This window comes from Kryptolebias marmoratus, linkage group LG17 (genome assembly GCF_001649575.2).
Source record: "Kryptolebias marmoratus isolate JLee-2015 linkage group LG17, ASM164957v2, whole genome shotgun sequence".
Classification (NCBI taxonomy): domain Eukaryota; kingdom Metazoa; phylum Chordata; class Actinopteri; order Cyprinodontiformes; family Rivulidae; genus Kryptolebias; species Kryptolebias marmoratus.
Genome location: NC_051446.1, coordinates 15,594,739 through 15,615,528, shown reverse-complemented (window position 1 = coordinate 15,615,528; position 20,790 = coordinate 15,594,739). Strand labels below are relative to the sequence as shown.

Below are 20,790 nucleotides of genomic sequence, written 5' to 3'. Positions count from 1 at the left end.
GTTTCTCTGCAGGTAGATTCACTCACTTCCTGCAAAGCCAGCATTAAGAAGAAAATTCTGCTCAACAAATGTAAACACTGGCAGTTAGTCTTTGTTTGTGTCACATTAAAGAGACCCACAGACTCCTGGTGGGTGTCACGTGTTTCTGTTCCTTTAGAGTAAAGCCACGTCAGCGCCGCGTCGGCGTGGTCCGTGTCGTCCTCGGTGTCTGTTCAGCCCCTACGGCCCGCTTGGAACAGCCTTGATGCTCGTCCAAACGGCGGACAGACGCACGCAGGCGGCGCCGTGCTGCCCTCTACCGCTCAGCTTCAGCTCAGACACCCGAGGTGTGAGTGACCAGAACCTGAGAGCTTTGGTTCGTTTGTTTCCTCAGTGAAGACGGAGCTGAGCTGCAAGGCAAAACTTTCTGTTTCTACTCTCACCTGTGGTCGTGACCGACAGAACTAGGTCACAGATACGGGAGACTGAAATGAGTTTTCTCCCTTAGAGACAGGGTGAGAAGTTCAGTTCTCCAGGAGGGACTTGAGGTAGAGTTGCTGTTCCTCCATATTGAGAGGAGCCAGCTGAAGTAGTTTGGGCATCTGGTAAGGATGCTCCCTGGGCACCTTCCTTGGGTACAGCTAGTAGGAGACACCGGGGAAGACCCAGAACAGGCTGCTGCCCCCACAACACCTGACTGCAGAACATGTGGATGGATGGTTGGATGGATGTGTGGGTGGATGGATGAATAAACAGGAGTAATGGAGTCACTGACAGACACAGTCCAGCTGGTTGTGAAGCTGCTGCTTTAAAGGATAATTCCCACCCTTTCAGAAGAAGTCTGCGCCCTGCTGAGCCTCTGATGACATTCTGAGAACCGTCTCCCAGAGAACGCTGAACTGACTCCTCAGATGTTCTCGAGCCAGAGGCAGTCAGAACCGGAGCGGACCGCAGACGAGCTCCTGTCAGATGAAGCAGCTCATCCTGCTCCTCACGTCCCCCCCAATCCTGACCTCCTCCTCTGTTCACGCTCATTATGGCTCCGCCGCGCTCCTCCGTGTCAGAGAAGGGAGCACGGCTCAGATACTTCCTGACAACGGGGCCGCCGTGATGCGTGCGGGGCCTTCACGTGACCCAGCTGGATAATCTCTGACCCACTTCCTACATCTGGACGTGCCTCTGGAGGCGTCCCGGAAAATTAGCTGAGCAGGGAGGGAAAAAAGCCTTCAGCTGTGAGAATGTTAACAGTGCTGCTGTCAGGAAGGAGTGTTTGTTTGTGTCAGCGTTGTTGTTTGTTTGTTTGTTTGTGTCAGCGTTGTTGTTTGTTTGTTCAAGGGGAGCAGAATATAAACCATTAATTCACAAACTGACCTCTTTCCTGTATTAATTACAACAAAAACCTCCACTTTTGAAATAAATGATCTAACCTGTGACGACTGTCAGATTCAAATAATGAGCAGTAAAATGTGGACATCAGCATTTTTCTGGACACGCTGTAAGAATTTCTGATCCTCAGACACAGACTTGTGTCCTTCACACTGAAACACACGACTAATTACAGATGTGTGTGTGTTTCCAGATGTGTGGTATGGACATTCTGCATCATTTCTGTGCATGTATTCTTTAAATGACATTTTGTCATCATTTTAAAGTGATTTGTTTCCATTTCTTTATTCCCTTTTGGTCATTTTGTGGCTCTTTAGCATTTGTGTTTTGGGGGTATTTTTTATTGTTTCATTAAACTAAATTGAATTTACTATTTAATTATAGATATCCCCTTTGACAACTAAAAGGGCTTATTTGCAAGCCGTTTTTGTCATTTTCTGTTACACTTTCATTGTTTTGTGAAAAACTAAACCACAGAAACAAATATTCTATTTTTACCCCTTGCTGTTAAACCATAGAAACAAATGCCGTAAGAATTTACTCTGACAGTTTTGCGTCTGTCAGAATTAAATCTAAATAGTTGGTTTCAGTAATTAGCATGCTAACATCAACGGTTTTCTCTGCTAGCTTTTATTGTTAGCATTATCAAATTTTATGAGTTATAGGATAGATATGTTTTCTTCTTCCTCTGTTTTTGTTGTCTTATTTTGTTTTCTTTTTCTCTTTTTAACTCAGCCAGTTTAACATTCTTGTTGAGCTCATGAGAGACGAAAGCCCGGGCTCCAAGCTGTAAAAAAAAAAAAAAAAAAAGGCTTGGCTGGGGATTTCAAAAACCTCAGAGAAAATAGTGAGGGATATTTTGTTTTGCTTTTGCTGAAGTCATCTGAGACTGCGGCTCTCATTACAGGCCATCAGTGTGTTTTTCTTTGGGCTCCGGGCTGCTCCCTCCAGCGCTTTGCTCTTCCTGCTTTAATGCCAGCAGCAGCTCAGACAGCCACAGTAATGAGAAAAACACCCACTAATACTTACCCAACCCCTGCTTCTTTTTCCCCCTCCTTTTTAATCCTCCATGATTAATTAAGCCTCAGTCTTTTCTCTGCTGTCTGAACGTCCCTCAGTTTTGACTCTGAGCCGCTGCTGCTCTCCATCACCAGAACAAAGAGTGAAAACACATCACATGCGTCACATGCACTGTGTCTTTATTAGGAATGTGCTGCTGGATTATGATAGTCCAAGTGCCAGCTCATCTTCGCAATTTACTGTTATCATACATGAGTAAAAATCCACAACATGCCAATAACCACAGAGATTATAGGAGCCCCGCTAGGGGCCGGCTACATAATGCTAACTCATATCCACTAGAGAAGGATCACAACAGTTCTAACATTTCTACCTGCAGGGTACATACAGGCCGTTACAATCACATTTACATTAGAAACGGAGGCGGCTTCGAATTTAAGAAAATCTAAAGTCTGACTGAAAAAAGGAACTGAGTGGTTTGAAATCACAGTGAGAATCACAGGTAGATAAAAAGGTTCGAGGTTAGTTTAAAAAACACAGCAGGTATCAGAATCATAACAACAAACAAAAAAAAAAGGGAGGCTCTCCATTACAAAGCTAATCAAATGGGCAAAACTCGGCTCTTTTTACGGGACGTGAAGGCTTTAAAAGCACCTGTGGACGGAGGCTGAGGCTGAGGCTGTGGCAACAATAACGAGCGATTGGATTTGTTAAGCAAATGGCGACGGCCACACGAGCAGCTTAAGTTTGGTAGCCGAGGTGCTCTCGTTGAGAGACGACTGACCCTTTACTAAATGTGGAAAAAAAAAGAAAAGAAAGAAAACTGCTGTGTTTTTTGCTACGGTGAGTTCTCTCTGACCATCACAGTGGTACGTGGCGTAGGAGCAGAGAAACAGTAAAGCTGCTGGAGAATGACACGTTTCACGCCCCCCTCAGATCCAAGCCCTCCACGGCGGGGGGCCGTGTCTTCACAGAGCCGGAGGTTTTCCCTCCATTTTGGCACGTGGCGTCCTCGCAGCAAAGACCAGGGCCCGTGATCCTTTTTTCCCACGTTCCCCTTGTCGGCAGCCGGTCCGTCCTAAGCCCCCTCTTTCATCGTCTTTAGCCTCCCCACTACCCCCCCTTTGGTTCACTCTGAACACAGGGTGCGGGGGCGCCTTAACGTCCTGAAAGTCACAGAGGACAGTCTGAAACGAGAGGACGGGCTCGGAGCGGTTTGATTCCGGCGCGAGGCGGATCCCAAAGCCTCTGCGTTGCGTCCAAGGGGGTTTATTAGCGAGCTCGTTGGTACGGTGAAGGGTGGGCTTGGCAGACATTTTGTTGGGAGCTGCATGTGGAGCTTCTTGGTTTTCGAGTCCCCGAGTTCAAGCAGGTAGCAAGAGGATTCCAAGAGGCGCTAAAAGTCCTCCCGGAAAGCGTTGGCAGAGGAAAAAGCACAAGGCTGGTTTGTCTGTTTGTTCCCCTCTGGACTCGGACAGAGAGCGGCAGCCTTTCCGATGGTTTCATGTCTTCCATCACCACGAGGGACTGTACATATATTACAGAAATATAAGTAAGCACTGTGTGTCGGGAGCGGATTGGTCACAGGTCCAGGTAATGACTAGGCGGTAAAGATGGTGGTGCAGGTGCGACGGCCGGACGGTCAGGTGCCTCATCCGGACTCATCCTGTGTTGAAACTCAGGTTTTCACATTTACTAAAAAAAAAGAAGAGGCATGTTAGTCAGAGCTACATGTTCTGCAACTCAATCTGGATATATAAACTTTCACAGACCACAGAGGACAGTTACGTAAGGAGGAAAAACAAGGTTTGCCGAGTCCCAGAGGTAAAAAACCTACAACTGCTCTTCTAGTCATGCAGCTAATTGGAAGACCTCCTGGTCTAATGAGAGCCGGCAGGCGGCTCTGAGGCTGTCAGCTGAAACAAGCCGAGATGAGAAGAGCCGCTTAAAGAGACCCTTCAGGTTCTTTTCAAGTGAGGTTTTGTGGAACGATTAGAAACGGTCATTATCTTACCTGTTGTAGATCCCTGTTTGAACGACTTTAGCTTGGAGAAACAGTTTAATTCAGACCGAGCTGACGGGTTAATGGCTAGTCTGAGCAGCATCTTGACCACAACTGGCAGCAAAAACATTCGAGCGTCATCAGAACCCCGGCCGGTAATTCCTGAACTACGCTGACGATCCAGAGCGGCTCGTTGTGTTCCTGCCGGCTGTCTCTGTCTCACTTATTTAGAGTTTTTTGGTGGATCCCCTGAATGGGACAGGCGGGGAAAGAAAACGAATGGCTGTGTGGATAAGGATAATTTCTGACAAAACTTCTACTAATAAAAGCACTAAAGTCGACCTTCTCATAAACTGTGTTGTTTGGTCTTTAACAGCTATTTTTGGACCCAAATTAGCTGTTTTTGAGAGATACAATCAATGAATCTACAAAAAGGTTTTAGACTATTTACTGTCTCGTTTACAAATATGTCTCCTAGTGACCTTTGACCTCACCTGTTTTTGGTCTCATGCTGGATGTTAGGGGAGGGAATATTTAGGCATCTCATGATTTGATTCAATTACGATTAAGAGGCTGTGATGTGATTAAACAACAATTATTGATGCATTTTCATTACCTTGAAACTTAAACAACCGGGGGCTTATTTTACACAGATGATTTATAGATTTCCTTGCCTAATAAAGGGCGCATGATAACATGCGTCGAAACAACCCTGTTAATCACAGGCTGCTGACCAACAGTTAGCACAGACGCTAACCTAACATTGAAAACGCCATAGAAAAGCTAATGCGATTAGCATCGCAAATAAAAAGATTTTAAAGTAATTCCCCAAGGTGGTTAGGGTTTGATAACTTCAACTGTTACGTATTTACAGATAGACTTTGGGTTCAGCAAAGAAAACATGAAATAAACAGAAAAACATGCAGCTTTGAAGCAACACATTTCTGCTACAGGAGGCTACGGTAGCCCTAAGAGGACAAACGGCACAGCTCAGCAGCTATTTTGATGACCCTCTTGAACACATCAGACGTATTTACCTGTTTCTCCAAACAGAGATCATTCAAAGAGCTATCTACAACAGGTGAGATATTATTTGTTCTTAACCTTTCCACAGAACCTCACTCTGAATCATTTGCCTAACTTGACCTCTCCTACATATTCAGTACATAAACTAATCCCAACCTCTGCAAGTGACTGAAATATTCACTGTTTTGTTATCAGAATCCGTTTATTTAAAAGGTACATGTTGTGTGGCAGCTCGTGAACCCGTCAGCAGCTCACACACTGACATACATGGTTTACATACAAGAACAAGACTTTTGTTACATTTGGTTCAAGCAAACAGAGCCTGGCGCGACACGGACAGTGGAGTACAGGCAGACGGAGGCATGCGGGGGATTAAAGCTTCGAACGGAGACTTGGGTTGGATTTAATGTGCTCTGATCGTCATGTTTTAAAGGGTTAAAATGCTGCACTGTTCAGAGACACATGCAGGCACTGCAAGTGGAGCAGTTTGTGCAACCAGATTGGGACGTTGTGGACTGTAGTCAGATTATTCTATATATGTTAGGTTATAACTGACCAAATGGGGAACAGGAGGTTTACTTTGAGACAGGAGGATCATAGGAGAGCGCCGATCAGAGGGAAGATACACAGAGGATAGAGAGGTGCAGTTTAAAGGTCAGATTTGGGACACTCACTGGCCAGGTTAACAATGCAGGCGATGATTATCACCGTCCCTCCGACTAGTGACACCATGGAGAGCATTTTGGCCACTCGTCCCAGGCGCACGGCGCCGTCCAGGTTCCCTTGCTCCAGACTGTTCTTGGACTGAAAGGAGAAGACGGAACCAGGTTAGGTTCTGGTGACGTCAGACGCAGGCTCGGGCCTTCTGACCGCCGTGCTCTTACCATGATGGAGTAGACAAAACCGACGATGTTGATGGGCCACACGGGGCAGAAGCAGGCCAGCACGGACAGGAGGAGGTAGTCTTTGACCTTGGTCCGGTCCAGCGGCGGGTTGGTGGCGATGCTGGAGTGGCGAGAGATGGACGGCCTCGGAGAGAAGGCGGTGTAAACGATGGAGCCCGCCCTGCTGCCCTTCCTGGTCTTGCCGTGATGAGGGTAGGAGATGGAGTGTTGCCTTCTGGGAGGGGAGGAGATGACGGGGGAGGTGCTCTCTGCAGGCACAGGGTGGATCCCGTTACCTGCACGGATGTAGTGACAAGGACGAGCAGAAGTTAAAGATGTGTGTGTGGGCGCTCTCCCAGGAGCTCTTACACAGTGGGATTTGACTTTCCCTGAGCTAGCTGAGTCAGCAGCCACATGACCCAACCTCCACCCGCCTGCCGCCTCAGCACGAGGTCAAACCCGGCTGCTTACCGTTCTTCAGTTTCTCGTTGATGACTATCACAAGCTCTCCTTTGGATTTGCTGCGGGGGGGCCCTGCACTGCCCGGCCTGCTGCCGGCGCTGCCGCTGCTGCTGTGCAGGAGTTCTTCGCCCACGGCTGATGGACATGGCACAGAGACGGGGGCTTGGCCTGAAACGGAGGCCTCCGGATCCAGCAGTGATGGTTGTTCCTCCCCTGGCCAAATGGCAGGAGCTGGCAGCATGTTCACAGCCATTCTGTCAACAAAATGATGCCTCCGATCGTGGTCCGGTCCTACGCCTGCAGTTTGTAGTTACACCTGACGGAGCAGGAAGCACTTTCAGTCAGAGGCTGCTCACTGGCATCTGTTTAAAGATTCTTAGATAATAAAATAATTATATTAAGAATTTCGATTTTAAAGAAAGTAAAACTTGTGTGCACAAGTTAGCAGAAAAAAAAGAGATCCTCCATTTGAATACGTTAAAAAAACCTTTTACCTGCTTAATGACAAATAAACACTTGACAAACCTGAACTTTTCATGAAAAAACCGAATCAGTTTGACAGAAGAATTTGTAAATATAGTTTGGAAAAAAGAAAAAAAAAGTCATTATTTACTCATAATTTTGGCCACAATTTATATTTATAAATACAAATTTCAGAAAAACTTACCATCATAGATAAAAATACAGATTTTTGCATTTACTCTTAATTTTTGTTAAATTAAAATTAATTAACAAAAACTATATAAATATGTAGATCATCTATTCATTCTGCTTGCCTAGTTCAATTTAACACATTTGCTTTGTATCTTTTAACAGTAACTTTAAAATTGTTACTTTCTTCTTAGGTAAAAAAAGTTTTCTTTTCATCTTGTTTTGTTCTGTCTTGTATATATTTTTAAAATTATCATTATTGTTCATTATTTGCAGCTGTTTGTTAGAGGTGGTGTAAATAGTTTACTTCAAAAAGCTCGTTTCACTGCGCATGCGCAAGAAACCACAACAACAATGGCGTCATTTTTTTTGTTAATTTACTGGGTTTTTTTTTCAGCTAAGGTTTGCAACGACCCCATTAACATTTTCTTGTGTGTTAAAACGGATATTTACTGAGCGGAAATGATAAAAAAGTAAAATAAAAACAATAAAACTTACTGCTTGGAGAAATTCACAACCGAGCCGATTTTCTTTTAACGTGTCGTTTACGGAAGACATTACCGCCACCTACCGGCGCTGCGTGGGTATTTCAGGGCTTTTGTTTGTTTTCCTGCCTGAACAAAAAAAATCTCGAATAATACAGGCTCGAGTTTCCAAGGCGAGTGATACGCGGTGAGCCGTGTTATTTACAGGTATTCAGACATCCCCCACACTGGTTACGCGTGGTTGCCGTGGAAACGACGTCAGCTTTGAAAGCAGCGTAGCTACACCTGTGACGTAGCGTTGCAGCAGTAAGAGCCGCTCGCAGCTTTTGTTTGTTCAGAGGCTTCCCCCGAAGTACCAGCAGACAATTAAACCTGACATCTGTCTATGCTTGTTGTCCTCCGCGCCCCTCGGCTCTGATCAGCACTGATTTCACTCAGCAGAGACGAGACACAAAAGGACATACATCTGGAAAATTAAAAAAATATATAAACAAATAAATGGTAATTGCTTTTTAAACCACCCACAAATAGGATTTGGATCGGATTTAGAGATTAAAACAGCGATTAAACATATTTGAGGTCTGAACAGAAAGATCTGTAATGGTTTATCGTTTATGTATTAAATTAAAATGCTAGTTTTTCAGTAACTCAGAGGACAGGTCTGTTTACAGACTGAGGCGCTTCTCTCCATCAGTGAAAACAACATTCTTACACTCCCCAAACACAGTTTTAATCCATAATCCTCTTTGACATCCACGCTTTTTTATAATCACATCATGCTGGGTTGTAAACATTACACACACACCCAACTCAGAAAGGTGGAGAGCAGAACTAATAAATAAATAAAAGCAGGTCACAATGACACAGAGTACAAAGGCAGGGCAGATGGAGGCTCAGAAACCACAGCGGCAGCCATGATCTCAGAGCAGGTGCAGGTGTGTACATTTGCTTTCTGTCCCCATCGTGTTTGCACAGCTCAGGCTGCATGCTGGGCCAAGAGCTGCAGGAGGAGGTGAAGGACAAAAAGCCCCCTGATGGAAGGAGGCAGCCCACTGATCAGCAGCTGGATGCAGCACAGGGAAAAAACAGCTCCATCTGGGCATGTCTTTAAATAAATCCTGGAAACATAAATAAATCAAACTGACCTTTTTTCTTTAAAAAAAATGGCAGCGGTCGGTCTCATCACAGCCAGGTTGTCCCTGGCTTCGGCATCGTGGAAACCAGAATTCTCAGGTGGGAACAAAAAGGGAAAGAAAAGAAGAATCAGCCGAACATCTCCTTCCTCTGCTGGTGCGTTTCCAAACAGGAGGTGCTGGAGTAAAATCCGAGCGTACAGCGGATACAGGCGCAGAGTGGAGATGGATGGATGGATGGAGTCTCCTGGATGGCAGGGTGGATCACGGAGGAGGGAGGGTGTGTGTGTGTGAGAGAGAGAGAGGGAGGGAGGGAGAAGTGAAATCCACCAAGCTATGTGCAAGGAGAGGAAGAGAAGGGAGGGGAGTGAGGGCTGGATTAGAGCATCGTCCTCTCCTGAAACCCCAGAAAACAAGTTTCCCAACATTTAATATTTATCCACAGCTGCTGCGTCAGCTCCGAGAAGGTGGAGACAGGAGAGGAGAGCCCCTCCACCACCCCCTCAGAGAAGCCCACACAGTTCAGATAAGAAACATAACCCATGAAGAAGGTCACCAAGAACATTTATTGCTCATAAGAAAAAAAAAAAAAAAACAACATTCAGGTCATGTGAGGTTTATTAAAAAGAGCCGGAGTGTCACCGGCAGGAATCGGCCACAAAATGAGGCAAAAAGAAAAAATAATATATATATATATACATATAGCTTTATGTAAAAACCATTTATATTAAACATGGGTTTATTTGAAAGGGGAAAAAAAAAAAAAAAATCAGTTTCCCATGGTACTCAGGATGTTTGCCTGCAAAACAAAAGAACAAAAAGGTTAATTCAAAAGCACAAATATAATAATAGAAGTTTGTTGTTCTGGAAATGTAGTACAGTCAAAATACATCATTCTAATTTTAAATCAGCACGTCATAATACAGTGCTTACTTTAAGGAAAAGGGGGGGGGGTCCTCTTTTTCCTCAGGTTTCCCATTAATTAGCAACAATCTGCGGTCTTAAACTCCCTGACTTGTTCAGGATGTTTCTGTTAACTCTTCAGCACGATTATCATTTCAAATAAACGTAATAAAAAGTAAGCTGCTGAACAGTGAGTGGATCTGTCAGACTGGATTCAGTCTTCCTCTCTGAGCCCTCGGGCCAGATTTTAGTTTGAACAATTAAGAGTTCATTTCTGGAGCGTCGCTTCACTGATCCTGAAAGAGGCCGAATTTAAACTCTCAGCAGGAAGAACGAACGCATGAGTTTGTCTTTCAGTGACGGCCATGCAGGTTGGATTCTGGCACCGTCTGATTCGATTTGAAGACCAGAACAAGAAGCTCCTTACAGTAAATATGAGAAAATTCACTTTAACTGATCTGGGTCCAGATCCAGACCACCATCTGCCATTTGTGGACTCCTTCTGTTCGAGCAGTTAACCCAGTTTGACCTTAGAACCCCCCTGCCCCCTCATTTCCTCATTATGCCAAAGATTGTGACCTTTTTGTCTCTTGTGCTGCATTTGAACTTGTAGGTTTGGGCTACATTTGGATGATCTGAAGTCTGAGAAAAGTGGGATTTTCTTTTGACTGTGAGAGCGGCAGATTTCAAAAAACAAAGGTGGAAGTTTTGAAGAACTAAAACTCCTCTAAATATCATTTCAGGGGGGCTCCGGAAGCATCTGTTCCTTGGTTCAAGAGTGTTTGGGTCTCTAAATGAAACAGGTGTTTTTAGGTCACCTGTTGAATTAAACTGCAGACCGTTCACTTTTCTTTAGATATTCCTTTAAAAATAATAATTATGAGTTAAAGCTAAATGCAGACATTAAGGTATTGAAATTACAGTCAGCTGACCTTTAAACTTATACAGTTTACAGGTCAGATTAGGACGCAGCAACCTGAAAAACCAACGATCCCGAGGACTTGACTTACCTTCACAAAAGAGGAGAATCTCTTTTCTGTCATTCCCTCAACTTTAGTCAGATCGTCCAACTGCAAAACAAAAGCGTCTCACTCATTAAGTCAGAGGAATCTGTCAGGCCGGGCCGTGCACAGGTGAAGAAGAGCTAAGCTGACCTTTGTGAACTGGCCGTGGAGCTCCCTCCAGCCCAGGATGAGCTTTGCCTTCTTGTCGCCGATCTGCTGCAGGCCTTTCAGCTCTTTCAGGCAACCCGTGTTCAGAATACGCAGGATTTTCTCTTTGGACTGTTCCAGCACAGACGTGTCAAGTTGAGACTCCCAAAAGCCCTGCTCTTTGTTCTCTTTACCATCTGGGGCCTGAAAAGAAAAAAACTGATATATTTATATAATGTAGGCTTACTTTCTACAGCCTACCCTGAGTTAACCTGAACATGGACTCATTTGTACCGATTTAAAGAGGTCAAACAGAGGATCTGACCCATAAATCGGCGCTCCTGCAGTACGTGTGGGGTGACAGGAACCCTGAAGCTAATGCCCTACGTCAGCTCGTATGTGATGCTGGCAGCTCTGTGCTCTGCTCGGCTCGATACATCTGCAGTGAAGGCTTGGATGCTGACCTCAACCGAGTCTGAAAGCTTCTTCTTCTTGGTGACGCACACGGACTGTTTCCTGATGTCCGCAAGCTGCTGCAGAGGCTGGAGCTTTGACACTGAAAGGAGAGGAGATGACACCATAAACTGATATTTAATGTATTCGTTTAATTCTTTCCCTGCGGCGGTAAGTTTAAAGTGAAACGAGACATTTCAGCTCCTGATCAGTTGTTTTGTAAACAAAAAAAGTAGGAGACGGGTAAAGCTACCCGACGCTCCATGCTGCTGAGAGGTGTGGAAAAAAAGTTCCCCCCTCATCGTTATTTGAGATACGTGTTTTTGGCTCCAGAATTGTAGATCGAGCTCTTGTATCATATTGCAGTGCATCAGCACCTGCAGTGATTCAACATGACAGAATCAGAGGCACGAGGCTTTCAGGGAAGCACGAGCAACGGACAGTTTTGTTTTTCTTCTCTTTCAAGCTCCTCCAGCTGACCTTGTAAGGGTTGGACCACGGCCTGCTGCTTGGTGGGCTTTGTGGTGTTCGGGGGATTTCTCTGCAGGGGGGCTGAGCTGTTCTTGAAGAGAGGCTCCTGCTTCGACTTCGACTGGCTGAGCAAAATGGTCTTTCTTTCAAACTCCCTCTGCCTCTCTTTGAGCTCCTGCAAGGGCAAAATGTCAAATATTCACAAAAAAAAAAAAAAAAAGGTGGATCGAACAACGTGGGATAAGACGAGTTGCCTCCAAACTGAAGCTGTGACAGACATTAACAGCAGAATGAAGTTTTTGTTTTTCTTGTTTTTTTTATTTTTTAACTCTACCTGGATTTCTTTGCGAGATTGAGCCACGTCTTTCAGCACGCTCTGCCCGTCCTTGTCCTGGCAGCTCATCACCAGCTTCTCCAGAGCGATCAGTCGGTCCATCACAGACGGCTCAGACAAACTGAAACAGAACCAAACCCAGAAAGGTGAATAAACAACAAGGAGAGGCCACGTGATCACATGACCAAACAGAGGTCAAAGGGTCATGAGTCCTCGATAAGCAGCTGCGGAAACTTTCCTTCTGAACAGGTTATAAAACCCTGACTCCCTCTGAATGATTGTTCTGTTCAAACTGAATTTCATTTGGTAACTTTGAACAAAAGGCGTTCTCCTCCCAGACAGGAAGTCACAGTTCTGACTGAAATCAAGCCTGTGTGAGCACTAACCCGTGGTAATGAGACGAAGGCGAGGAACCATCCTGCTCGGCTCGCTTCTCGTCTTTCTGCTTTTTCTTGCTCGGCTCGGCGCCAGACGGTCCGGCCTCGCGCTCGTCTCTGGCCCGCTTCACTGGAGATGAAGGCGGAGGGAAAATGAACAGTTTAGTATTCAGAGCACCGCGGCGACAGTCTGAGAGGCTCAGCTTGAAGGAAGACGGCTCATCAGCCAACGCTGCACCGAGCTGGCTGAATCAGAGACAGACAAACAGGAAAAAAAAAGTCTTTAAGCCCCAGCTGAGAAACACGACTTAAAACAAATCTTTTAATTACATTTATTTGGTTCAGAGTTGCAGTTCAGTGCTGTTACTTGGTCAGTATCCTCTGGGATACAACATGTCTGCCCTCTACTGGCCACAGCACCAAACTGACCCTCCATAAGCTCAGATGCTTTTAAATCTAAACACCAAGAATTCCTAAAAGGAATGCATATCGCCCGCCGCCTTTCATGATACAGTTTTAAACTAAAACGTCTTGCGTTCAGAGGTGAGCCGCCACTGCCCCCGCTTTGATCAAAACTTGAAAATACTGTTAAAATATTTTGCAAGATGGGGTGTGTTGGGAATAATCCTCAGATACTACCACACCAAACTTTAAGACTAAAACGTACAGAGTTCTAACCATTTCTGTGTTTACAGTCAGTAGTGAATGTAGATCCAATGATTACTTTCTGAGTTTAATTTAAATCTGATCAGTGGATCATGAGATTGTTAGGGAACACACACACACATCATCATCATCCACCTTAGCCTTTCAGCGATAATTCCAAACTCAGTCCTACTCACCAGGCAGCACAGGCAGAGCCACCGTTTCACGGGTGAAGGGCTTGTTCACTATGAGTTTGGACTTGGCTGCGAAGTTCAGAGCGCTAAAGGTGTCAAAATAATATTTATACTCCGGTGCGATGTTGGTGATCATGACGGAGTGAGCCGAGCCTCCCAGAGAGTCCTGCAGCAGCCGGGTCAGTTTGCTGTCTCTGTAGGGCACGCGGACGGACGCTCCCGAGTTGAGGGCGTCCACCACTTTGCTGAGCGTGAAGAGGGACAAGTTGATGGCGCCGCTCTCCTTCAGACGGATGCCCTGGTTGCCGGTGCGGCGATTGTCCTCGGACCCCGCCAAGTCGACCAAGTACAGTTTGCCCGTCTGCTGTCGGTGGGGCAAGGCTCGCCGGGTTCGCACAACCTGAATTTTTCCAAAGGATCGGGAGTGGAAGAAGGGGAACGGTACAAGAAAGACAAAAAGAAGGCGAGATGAGAAACTGGAGCCTAAAACTGATTTCATAAATCTGAACTCTGTCATTTTGTAAAATGAATTTCCAATTTTCTTTCTTAGAGTCTAATTGCAGATTATCTGCATCACAAAGTCAAAAAGCAGAGCAAACAGGTTTGTATCTCTCCTGTTGTGGTCCCCAAAAGCACAAAAGTTGCTAGAGGGATTGCTGCAAGAGAGATTTGATTTTAGCACCAGCTACCAAATCCTGGTCTACTGCTCAGAGACCACGACCTGTTTAAGATGCTGTTTCACTTCTTCACTCCGATGTGGAGCAGCTCGACAACAAAAATATAAAATAAATCTCCATTATCTGTTGAACGACTGCCGTCGAACCTTGAGGAGCAGAATGGCGTGGCTGCGACTGGAGCGCTGGTTCAGTTTGGTAGAAGCGGTGGTACGGTTGAGGGTGGCGGGGACAAAGTGTTTGTCAAAATCCGAGAAGGAGGAAATGATGGTGTGGGTGAGGCCAGGGATTAAAATGTTCTTGGCCTTGTCCTCTCTGATGGGTAGATCATGGGAGTTTGGAGACAGGAGGTCGCGAACCTGAGAGAAGAGATTAAAATTACGATGGATTACACAGATTCATTGTCCAAACAAAACAGATGTAATAAAACTGTATAAAGTTAAATAAAAGGTGTATAATTTGAGTTTTGGCTGATCGTTTTATATTTTGGCTTTTCGGTGAAAAAGGTTGACAATCTGCAGACGGTATGGGTCAAATTCCTCTGCAGGACTCTGGTCTGCAGGGACGAAATACGACACCCAGGTGGGCGTTTAAAGTTTAGCTGAATGAGCTGAAAGACTGAGTACAATTCTAAAATAAATCACACACAAGTTCCAAAACAGACGGACAGATCCATGAAGGAAAAAGGCAACAAATCCACCCAACAGTCTCTGCAGAAAACCGTTGTATGAAACTCAGTCCCACAGTAAAGGTTAGAAAGAACTAATTGTTCCTTAAAGTCTTGTTGTTTCCAGGATGTCCGTTTCTTATAAATAAGTATAAAAATATTATATAGAAAAACACATTTACTGACAACAAAACACCACAAAAAACAACTTTGTTTTTGACATAAACGGAACCTCTTACAAAAACATAAAACATGTAAATTAAAGAAGCATCCCTTAAATAAATGTTTATAAACCCTACACTGTTTACACCAAGATTACCTACACTGTTAGCACTCAGAGCATGTATTAGGGATGACTCTCAGCTATCACCACACAAATATTTAGCCAAAAACTGTCAAACTGGCCCGAGTTAAAGCCACTTCTGTGCTTGCTAAAGTTGCCATCATGAAACAGGTTGACTCCAGAGATTAATCAGCTGCAGACGTGCTAAACTGAACACTTCGGTGTTCCTTCATCTGATTTATTGTCCAGCCTGGAGCAAATCCCAGCTCTGCCCTAATGTTTCAGCGTGACTGAAGTCAGAGTCATGTTTAATGAAATGTAACAGAGCCAGCTTGGGTCTCGTATAGATGCTGCACCTTCTCGTTGTAAATTTCCAGGTATGACATGCCAATGCTGTAGTCCCATCCTTCATCCTCGTCCTTGGATTTGACCAGTTTGAAGACCTCTCTGACAGCTCGAGGGATCACACCGGGCTGCTCCGCACTCCCCAGCATGGTGTGGGTTTTACCTATGGAGGAGATCACAAGAGTTAGAGGGGGTGGTAAAAAACAAAACAAAAAAAACAGCATAACAAGTTGCCTCAAGACAATACTTTTTAAACCACACATACTTCCACTTTAAGTACAGCTTACTGTAATAAAATTGAATATTCCTTGAAGGAATGAACATTGCCTTCCATACCAGATGTTTATTAGTTTTATGCAAAGGTATTGAGCGTTAAATAGACTACGTGATGGGAATGAAGCTGAGCTGCTACCAAGCCCAGGTTTTAGGTCAACATTTGTAAAACTGCCATGTTTGTGTGTTGATTAGCTGTGGTGGCCATCTTTAAGAGAACGCACCAGCTCCTGTTGGTCCATAAGCGAACACGCTGGCATTTTGTCCGTTCAGGATGTGAGGTAAGATGGGTTTCACTGAAGGGAGGAAAACCTCCTGCTGCGTGGTTTTCTCTCCATGGAAAACATCGAAGCTGAAACAAGGAAAGCAGAGTTAGTGTTAAAACATTAAAACGTGGGGCGGTTAGGGATCATGGTGGTCAAACTGACTGGTATTTCACGGTCTCTGTTGCGTTTCTCCAGTTGATTATTTCCAGGTTTTGGGAGTCCAGACCCCGGACACACGGTCCCTCGCCCTTCTCATCTTGTTTGCTCACATAGGGTCTCAGTCGAACCGCCACTCGAATCCGAGACGTCTTCTTGTTTCCTCCATCCGATCCCATCACACGCTGCGCCATCTTTCTTTCTCCGAGCTCCTCAAAACAAAGGCCTTAAAGAAAAGGATAAAATAAAACAAGGCCTTGGATAATCACGTTAGCCTCTTACGTTACATAGGGATTTCCTCGGTGGATAAAAGGCAGCAAAAGCACTCACACTTTAAATAAACCATAATCTAGATTTTTATCAACAACGAATTCAAAGCTAATGCTAGCTAAACTGTTTTTAAACGGACCCCGCTAGTTGAAATTTGCTCCTTCGTTAGCAAGTTTTATAGACGAGTCTTACCGATATCTATTGAGGGGATAAAAAAAAACTTCTTTAGATAAAACTCTGTTATTGTTCAGGCTTCCCTTTTTAGCAACATTATGAGCTCCTCCTTTAAACAGTGACGGTAGTACAAACTTTTACCCGAACCTTTTTCAAACGAAGAGCGCCTGGACCGGAAACGGCTGTTAACCAATCACAACTTGCGTCCGCTCCGACGCCATTTATAGGTTTTCTTGAGATTTGATATTACAATAAATAAAAGCGTACAGTTTTGCTCCTTAGATCTTATGAAGCAATTTGGCGTAAAAGTGAAGCAAAAAAAATGTTTATTTGTCGTTTTGTCCTAGATGACGCGAGTCGTTTGTGCGCTTGCGCAAGTCGCAGGAAGTCGCGTCAGACGTCGATCTCCACACATTTACGCTTTACACTTCTAGGTTACGCTGGACTTGAGAGGCCCATCCATATACTTTGTAATCAGCGGAACCGTGGAGCGCAGCAGAGCCAAGCAGATCGGTCCAGCCAAAATGGCGCTATGTTTGTGTCCCTGCATAATCTTTTATTACACTAAGCGAGCCTTATGAGGAGCTACGATGACTGGATCGCCCGGGAAATAGTTTAAGACAAACATTTAACGACACCGACCAGGACAAATCGGTAATAACAATTAAAGGCACTAATGTTCGTTTTCTAATTTATATTTACAAATACCTAGCAGCTAGGCCTGACATTAGCTAGTGGTAAAAAAGAGCTAAGTTTCCCTCTTGCTGTTTATCATTAAGCAGCTTTAACAGCTATAACTTGACAGATTGTTGTAGGCTTAAGTTATTCTTGCTGTCTCACAAAGATCGTCTACCTCCAATAGCTTTCAGTTGTCCTGAGAAATCGCTCCTAAAACCCGTTTCTGCTCTCATCAGAGCCCCCCAGCAGCAGGCAGGATGCAGGCTGAAGTCACAGACTCTTCCCTCAGGGAGGGCATCGAGGCTCTTGGAGTGAAGGACTCAGACAAACCTGCTGCAGGGAAAGAAGAGAGCGTCGCGGAGCGCCAGGACACAGAGATGACAGCTGTCACAGAGGAGGACCCAGCTGCCAAGGATGAGACAGGTAGAGACAAGAGACTTAAGTTGTTGGAGGGGTGTCATGTAGTGGGGTGTCCAGTGTTGAACTTGTGTTTAATGAAACATGTGCTTCATGTAGGATGTACCTGGCATGTAAACCAGGAGAGCAGCATTTTATTACAGAGAGCCATTTTGACTTGGTTAAAACAGTCAATGGGCCACAATATGCTGTCCACCTATCAGAGACACCAAGTCAGGCACAGGCTGATTTGATACAGATCTGGATCCTGTTTATCATGGAGCTTTGAGAATCATTACGAATTTGAGAAGACTCCCAAATATAGGACTCACTTTTCCTGGTTAAATAAGAAATAGAAATCACCATAGTTCTGATTAACATGGTACTCTGCCAGGCAGATTTACTGGAAGACACTCCTAGTGTTTCTGGTTCTGCCAGCACAATCTTAAACATTTACATCCTTACAAAAGAACCTCTATTCCCATTTTAATCCAAAACACATACAGCCCCCTCTGCTGGAGGAAGGTTAACAGTCTCATGATCATAACTGAGTAATTATCAATCAAACCAGGCAATGTTTACGTGTGAAACCTGCTGTTCCTGCACTAATTTTCCCTTTGTATAAAAGACGGTATAAAGCTGACAGGATCTTTTCTCTCAGATGAGAACACAGAGACTGTGGTAGGAGAGACACAGAAGGACCAATCTCAGGAGGACGCAGTGGGGGACGCTGAAGGAGGGACGCAGGCTGCCGAGGTGGACGACGAATGGGAGCTTCCCTACAGCGACGAGGAAATGGAGGACCCCAAGAACTGGATGCCTCCCCCTGCTGAGATCAAAAGACTCTACGAGATCCTCGCCAAAGGGGAGATGTTGGAGCTGAACTTTGTGCCACTGCCCCGAAGGCCGCCCACGCCTGAACGCACCCCTTCGCCTGAGAGGGACGAAGAAGAGGAGGCGGCGAAGGAAAGGGAGAGACTGGAGAAGGAACGCAAGTCAGTGGATCACCCTTTGCTCCTCGGCTTCTCCCGAGTCCTTCTAATTGTTTTCATGTAAACAAACTTTCTGTTTTCCAGGCCGCCGTCTCCAACAGAGTTCGACTTCAACGAGGAGCAAATTCAAACCACGCCGAAAAACGCCTTCATCAACAGGCGCAGGACACCAGGTAGGACCGCAGAACGCTTTGCTGAAATGAGCTGAAACTTCAAAGTGACAGAACACTAGCTAAAAGCTTGAAAAGACAGGATACTGGCTAAAAACAAAAGATTATCAAAAAGCTAAAAAAGGAACAAAACAAAAGCAGAAGGGTAGCTAATAGTAGCAGAAGAAGACATCCAGCCAGTTTGCTGAAGCAGAATGTTTTTGAAGGTTTTAAAGAGATTTCCATGTTTTTCTACAGGGAACATAATTGTAAATAATGGCTAAAATAGCACAAAGTATGCAGAAGTAGTTTGTTTTCCAAAAACCTGTAGAAAACTAAGAAACAAGGAAACAACAGTATGAATGCTGAATTTCCAATAACAGTAAATAATTGCAGCTCATTCCCAGTTCCTCTCTGTTCTCATTGCCTGTACTTTTGGAGTTCAGAAATAACCAAGTTGTTTGAGCCTGTGACCAGTTTTCCTCTCGCTCCTCGTGCCCCAGGGTCTTCAGCCCGCTCCTCCGTGAAGAGGGAAGCCCGCCTGGACAAAGTGTTGTCGGACATGAAGCGCCACCGCAAGATCGAGCAGCAAATCCTGCGCACGGGCCGAGACCTCTTCAAGAGCGAGAAGAAGGTGGAGGTGGCGCTGTCCCCCAACAGCCAGAAGGAGCGCGAGAAGGAGCGGGAGCGAGACAGCAACCCCAACACCATCTTCTCCCCGAGACAGAGGAGATACTGAAGTGTTCAGACACGGAGAGCTCTTCACGGCTCTCAAGAGACTCAAAGTTTTTTACTGTAAAAAGTTTTGTGTGGTTTTTTTTTGTGTTTTGTATGATTGCAATAAACATTTCCATCTTGAAGAATGTTAGCTGATCTGATCCCTGTGTACATTTGATTTTAGGAGGTTAAACATAACTACAACAATCAGATATATAACGTTTGCAGGTGATAACTAGAAGAATTACTGCACTTTCAACCAGAGAACTTGATCAGCTTTTACAGGATATTAATTTTACAGATGAAGTGCAAACCAGCATGTTGTCTCTGCTCACCCACGCCTTCATTCTGCACCACAGAAGAAGACGTCAGTCAACTTCCAAATGTTTAAAAACGGTACTTTATATTTAAATCGTCTGACTCAGGCGCCCCCTGGTGGCTCAATTCGTCGCTCATCGACCGCCGCCAAAAGGGTGATAATGTTTTAGTCCGTCTCGGTGTTTGCTTGTCTGTTGTGTTAGCAAAATACCTCATGAACCAGTGGACAGTTCGATGAAACTCAGGTGCTAACGTAATCATTAAATGTACGTCTACAACTGATCAACTTCTGTATCGAACCCCAGTGAAGTCGGCTGGCAGCTAACTGACCGTAGCTACACAAAAATTGTTCCACTTGAATTAATTTTACAGATACTGAGCTAAAATTTGGCTAGGCAGTAGCTGAGAGTCATTTACAACACGTACTCCAAGCGCTAGCAGATCATGGAGGATCTCTTAATGTTGCACGAGATGGTATCTAATTTTATCGTCAAGGTTTGCCCAAAACAGCTATAACTTCCTTTCTCTATAAAACAATCATTAGTTTGAAACTCGGTGGGCAGTGTGCTTAAAGGAACCGATATGAAAGCAAATAATTTGAAAATTGAGGAGAAAAAATAAGGAGACTCAAACAGGCTCAGGACAGAGAAGTATATTGTAGCTAAGTTTGAGTAACAATACAGCCTTCACATAAGGCTCAGAAGCATAGAGTATACATATGCATAAGTATGCATTCAAATCCACAAACCAAATAAATTAATAAATAAATAAATACTTACAAATAAATAACAAGCATCTGTGAAATATACAGTACATCAGTTGAAATGTTCCAGTATTGTCAAGAAGCAGTACCTGTAAGGGTGGAGGGTGGAGGTG

At 44.7% G+C, this 20,790-nt stretch overlaps 3 protein-coding genes across 7 annotated transcripts; 1 reads left to right on the top strand and 2 right to left on the bottom strand.

The window, feature by feature from the left end:
* Positions 1–2,547: 2,547 nt before the first annotated feature.
* On the bottom strand, positions 2,548–9,516 carry prrt2 (proline-rich transmembrane protein 2). 2 transcript variants are annotated; one of them, XM_017437533.3, is made up of 5 exons: positions 9,041–9,516; positions 6,769–7,075; positions 6,298–6,593; positions 6,088–6,217; positions 2,548–4,080 (listed from the first exon to the last, which is right to left on the bottom strand). In XM_017437533.3, exons 2-5 carry the CDS (start codon positions 7,010–7,012, stop codon positions 4,064–4,066), a joined length of 687 nt encoding a protein of 228 aa, XP_017293022.1. In that variant the 5' UTR covers positions 7,013–7,075; positions 9,041–9,516; the 3' UTR covers positions 2,548–4,063. The 2 variants fall into 2 exon arrangements, with proteins under 2 accessions (XP_017293022.1, XP_024866073.2); XM_025010305.2 differs by lacking the exon at positions 9,041–9,516 and adding an exon at positions 7,909–9,005.
* Positions 9,517–9,628: 112 nt separating this feature from the next.
* kif22 (kinesin family member 22) lies at positions 9,629–17,622 on the bottom strand. 3 transcript variants are annotated; one of them, XM_037980896.1, is made up of 13 exons: positions 17,518–17,622; positions 16,227–16,446; positions 16,023–16,150; positions 15,537–15,688; positions 14,380–14,589; positions 13,560–13,956; positions 12,727–12,847; positions 12,341–12,461; positions 12,016–12,181; positions 11,547–11,638; positions 11,086–11,286; positions 10,942–11,001; positions 9,629–9,827 (listed from the first exon to the last, which is right to left on the bottom strand). In XM_037980896.1, exons 1-13 carry the CDS (start codon positions 17,573–17,575, stop codon positions 9,798–9,800), a joined length of 1,956 nt encoding a protein of 651 aa, XP_037836824.1. In that variant the 5' UTR covers positions 17,576–17,622; the 3' UTR covers positions 9,629–9,797. The 3 variants fall into 3 exon arrangements, with proteins under 3 accessions (XP_037836824.1, XP_017292995.1, XP_017292987.1); XM_017437506.3 differs by lacking the exon at positions 17,518–17,622 and adding an exon at positions 16,812–16,964; XM_017437498.3 differs by lacking the exon at positions 17,518–17,622 and adding an exon at positions 16,683–16,815.
* Positions 17,142–19,752, top strand: pagr1 (PAXIP1 associated glutamate-rich protein 1). 2 transcript variants are annotated; one of them, XM_017435672.3, is made up of 5 exons: positions 17,142–17,342; positions 17,579–17,765; positions 18,400–18,733; positions 18,815–18,903; positions 19,383–19,752. In XM_017435672.3, the coding sequence occupies exons 2-5, from the start codon at positions 17,600–17,602 to the stop codon at positions 19,616–19,618; spliced, it is 825 nt and encodes a 274-aa protein (XP_017291161.1). In that variant the 5' UTR covers positions 17,142–17,342; positions 17,579–17,599; the 3' UTR covers positions 19,619–19,752. The 2 variants fall into 2 exon arrangements, with proteins under 2 accessions (XP_017291161.1, XP_017291153.1); XM_017435664.3 differs by having other exon boundaries at positions 17,145–17,318.
* Positions 19,753–20,790: the final 1,038 nt, after the last annotated feature.

Coding starts and splice junctions, on each gene's coding strand:
- prrt2 (XM_017437533.3), bottom strand. CDS start 7,012: ATGGCTGTGAACATGCTGCCAGCTCCTGCCATTTGGCCAGGGGAGGAA. Junction 6,594..6,768: donor CAACGAGAAACTGAAGAACG/GTAAGCAGCCGG, acceptor ACATCCGTGCAG/GTAACGGGATCCACCCTGTG. Junction 6,218..6,297: donor GTTTTGTCTACTCCATCATG/GTAAGAGCACGG, acceptor TTCTCCTTTCAG/TCCAAGAACAGTCTGGAGCA.
- kif22 (XM_037980896.1), bottom strand. CDS start 17,575: ATGAGAGCAGAAACGGGTTTTAGGAGCGATTTCTCAGGACAACTGAAA. Junction 14,590..15,536: donor TGGAAATTTACAACGAGAAG/GTGCAGCATCTA, acceptor CTCTTCTCTCAG/GTTCGCGACCTCCTGTCTCC. Junction 12,462..12,726: donor CCTTCGTCTCATTACCACGG/GTTAGTGCTCAC, acceptor GTTCTGTTTCAG/TTTGTCTGAGCCGTCTGTGA.
- pagr1 (XM_017435672.3), top strand. CDS start 17,600: ATGCAGGCTGAAGTCACAGACTCTTCCCTCAGGGAGGGCATCGAGGCT. Junction 17,766..18,399: donor AGCTGCCAAGGATGAGACAG/GTAGAGACAAGA, acceptor CTTTTCTCTCAG/ATGAGAACACAGAGACTGTG. Junction 18,904..19,382: donor CAACAGGCGCAGGACACCAG/GTAGGACCGCAG, acceptor CTCGTGCCCCAG/GGTCTTCAGCCCGCTCCTCC.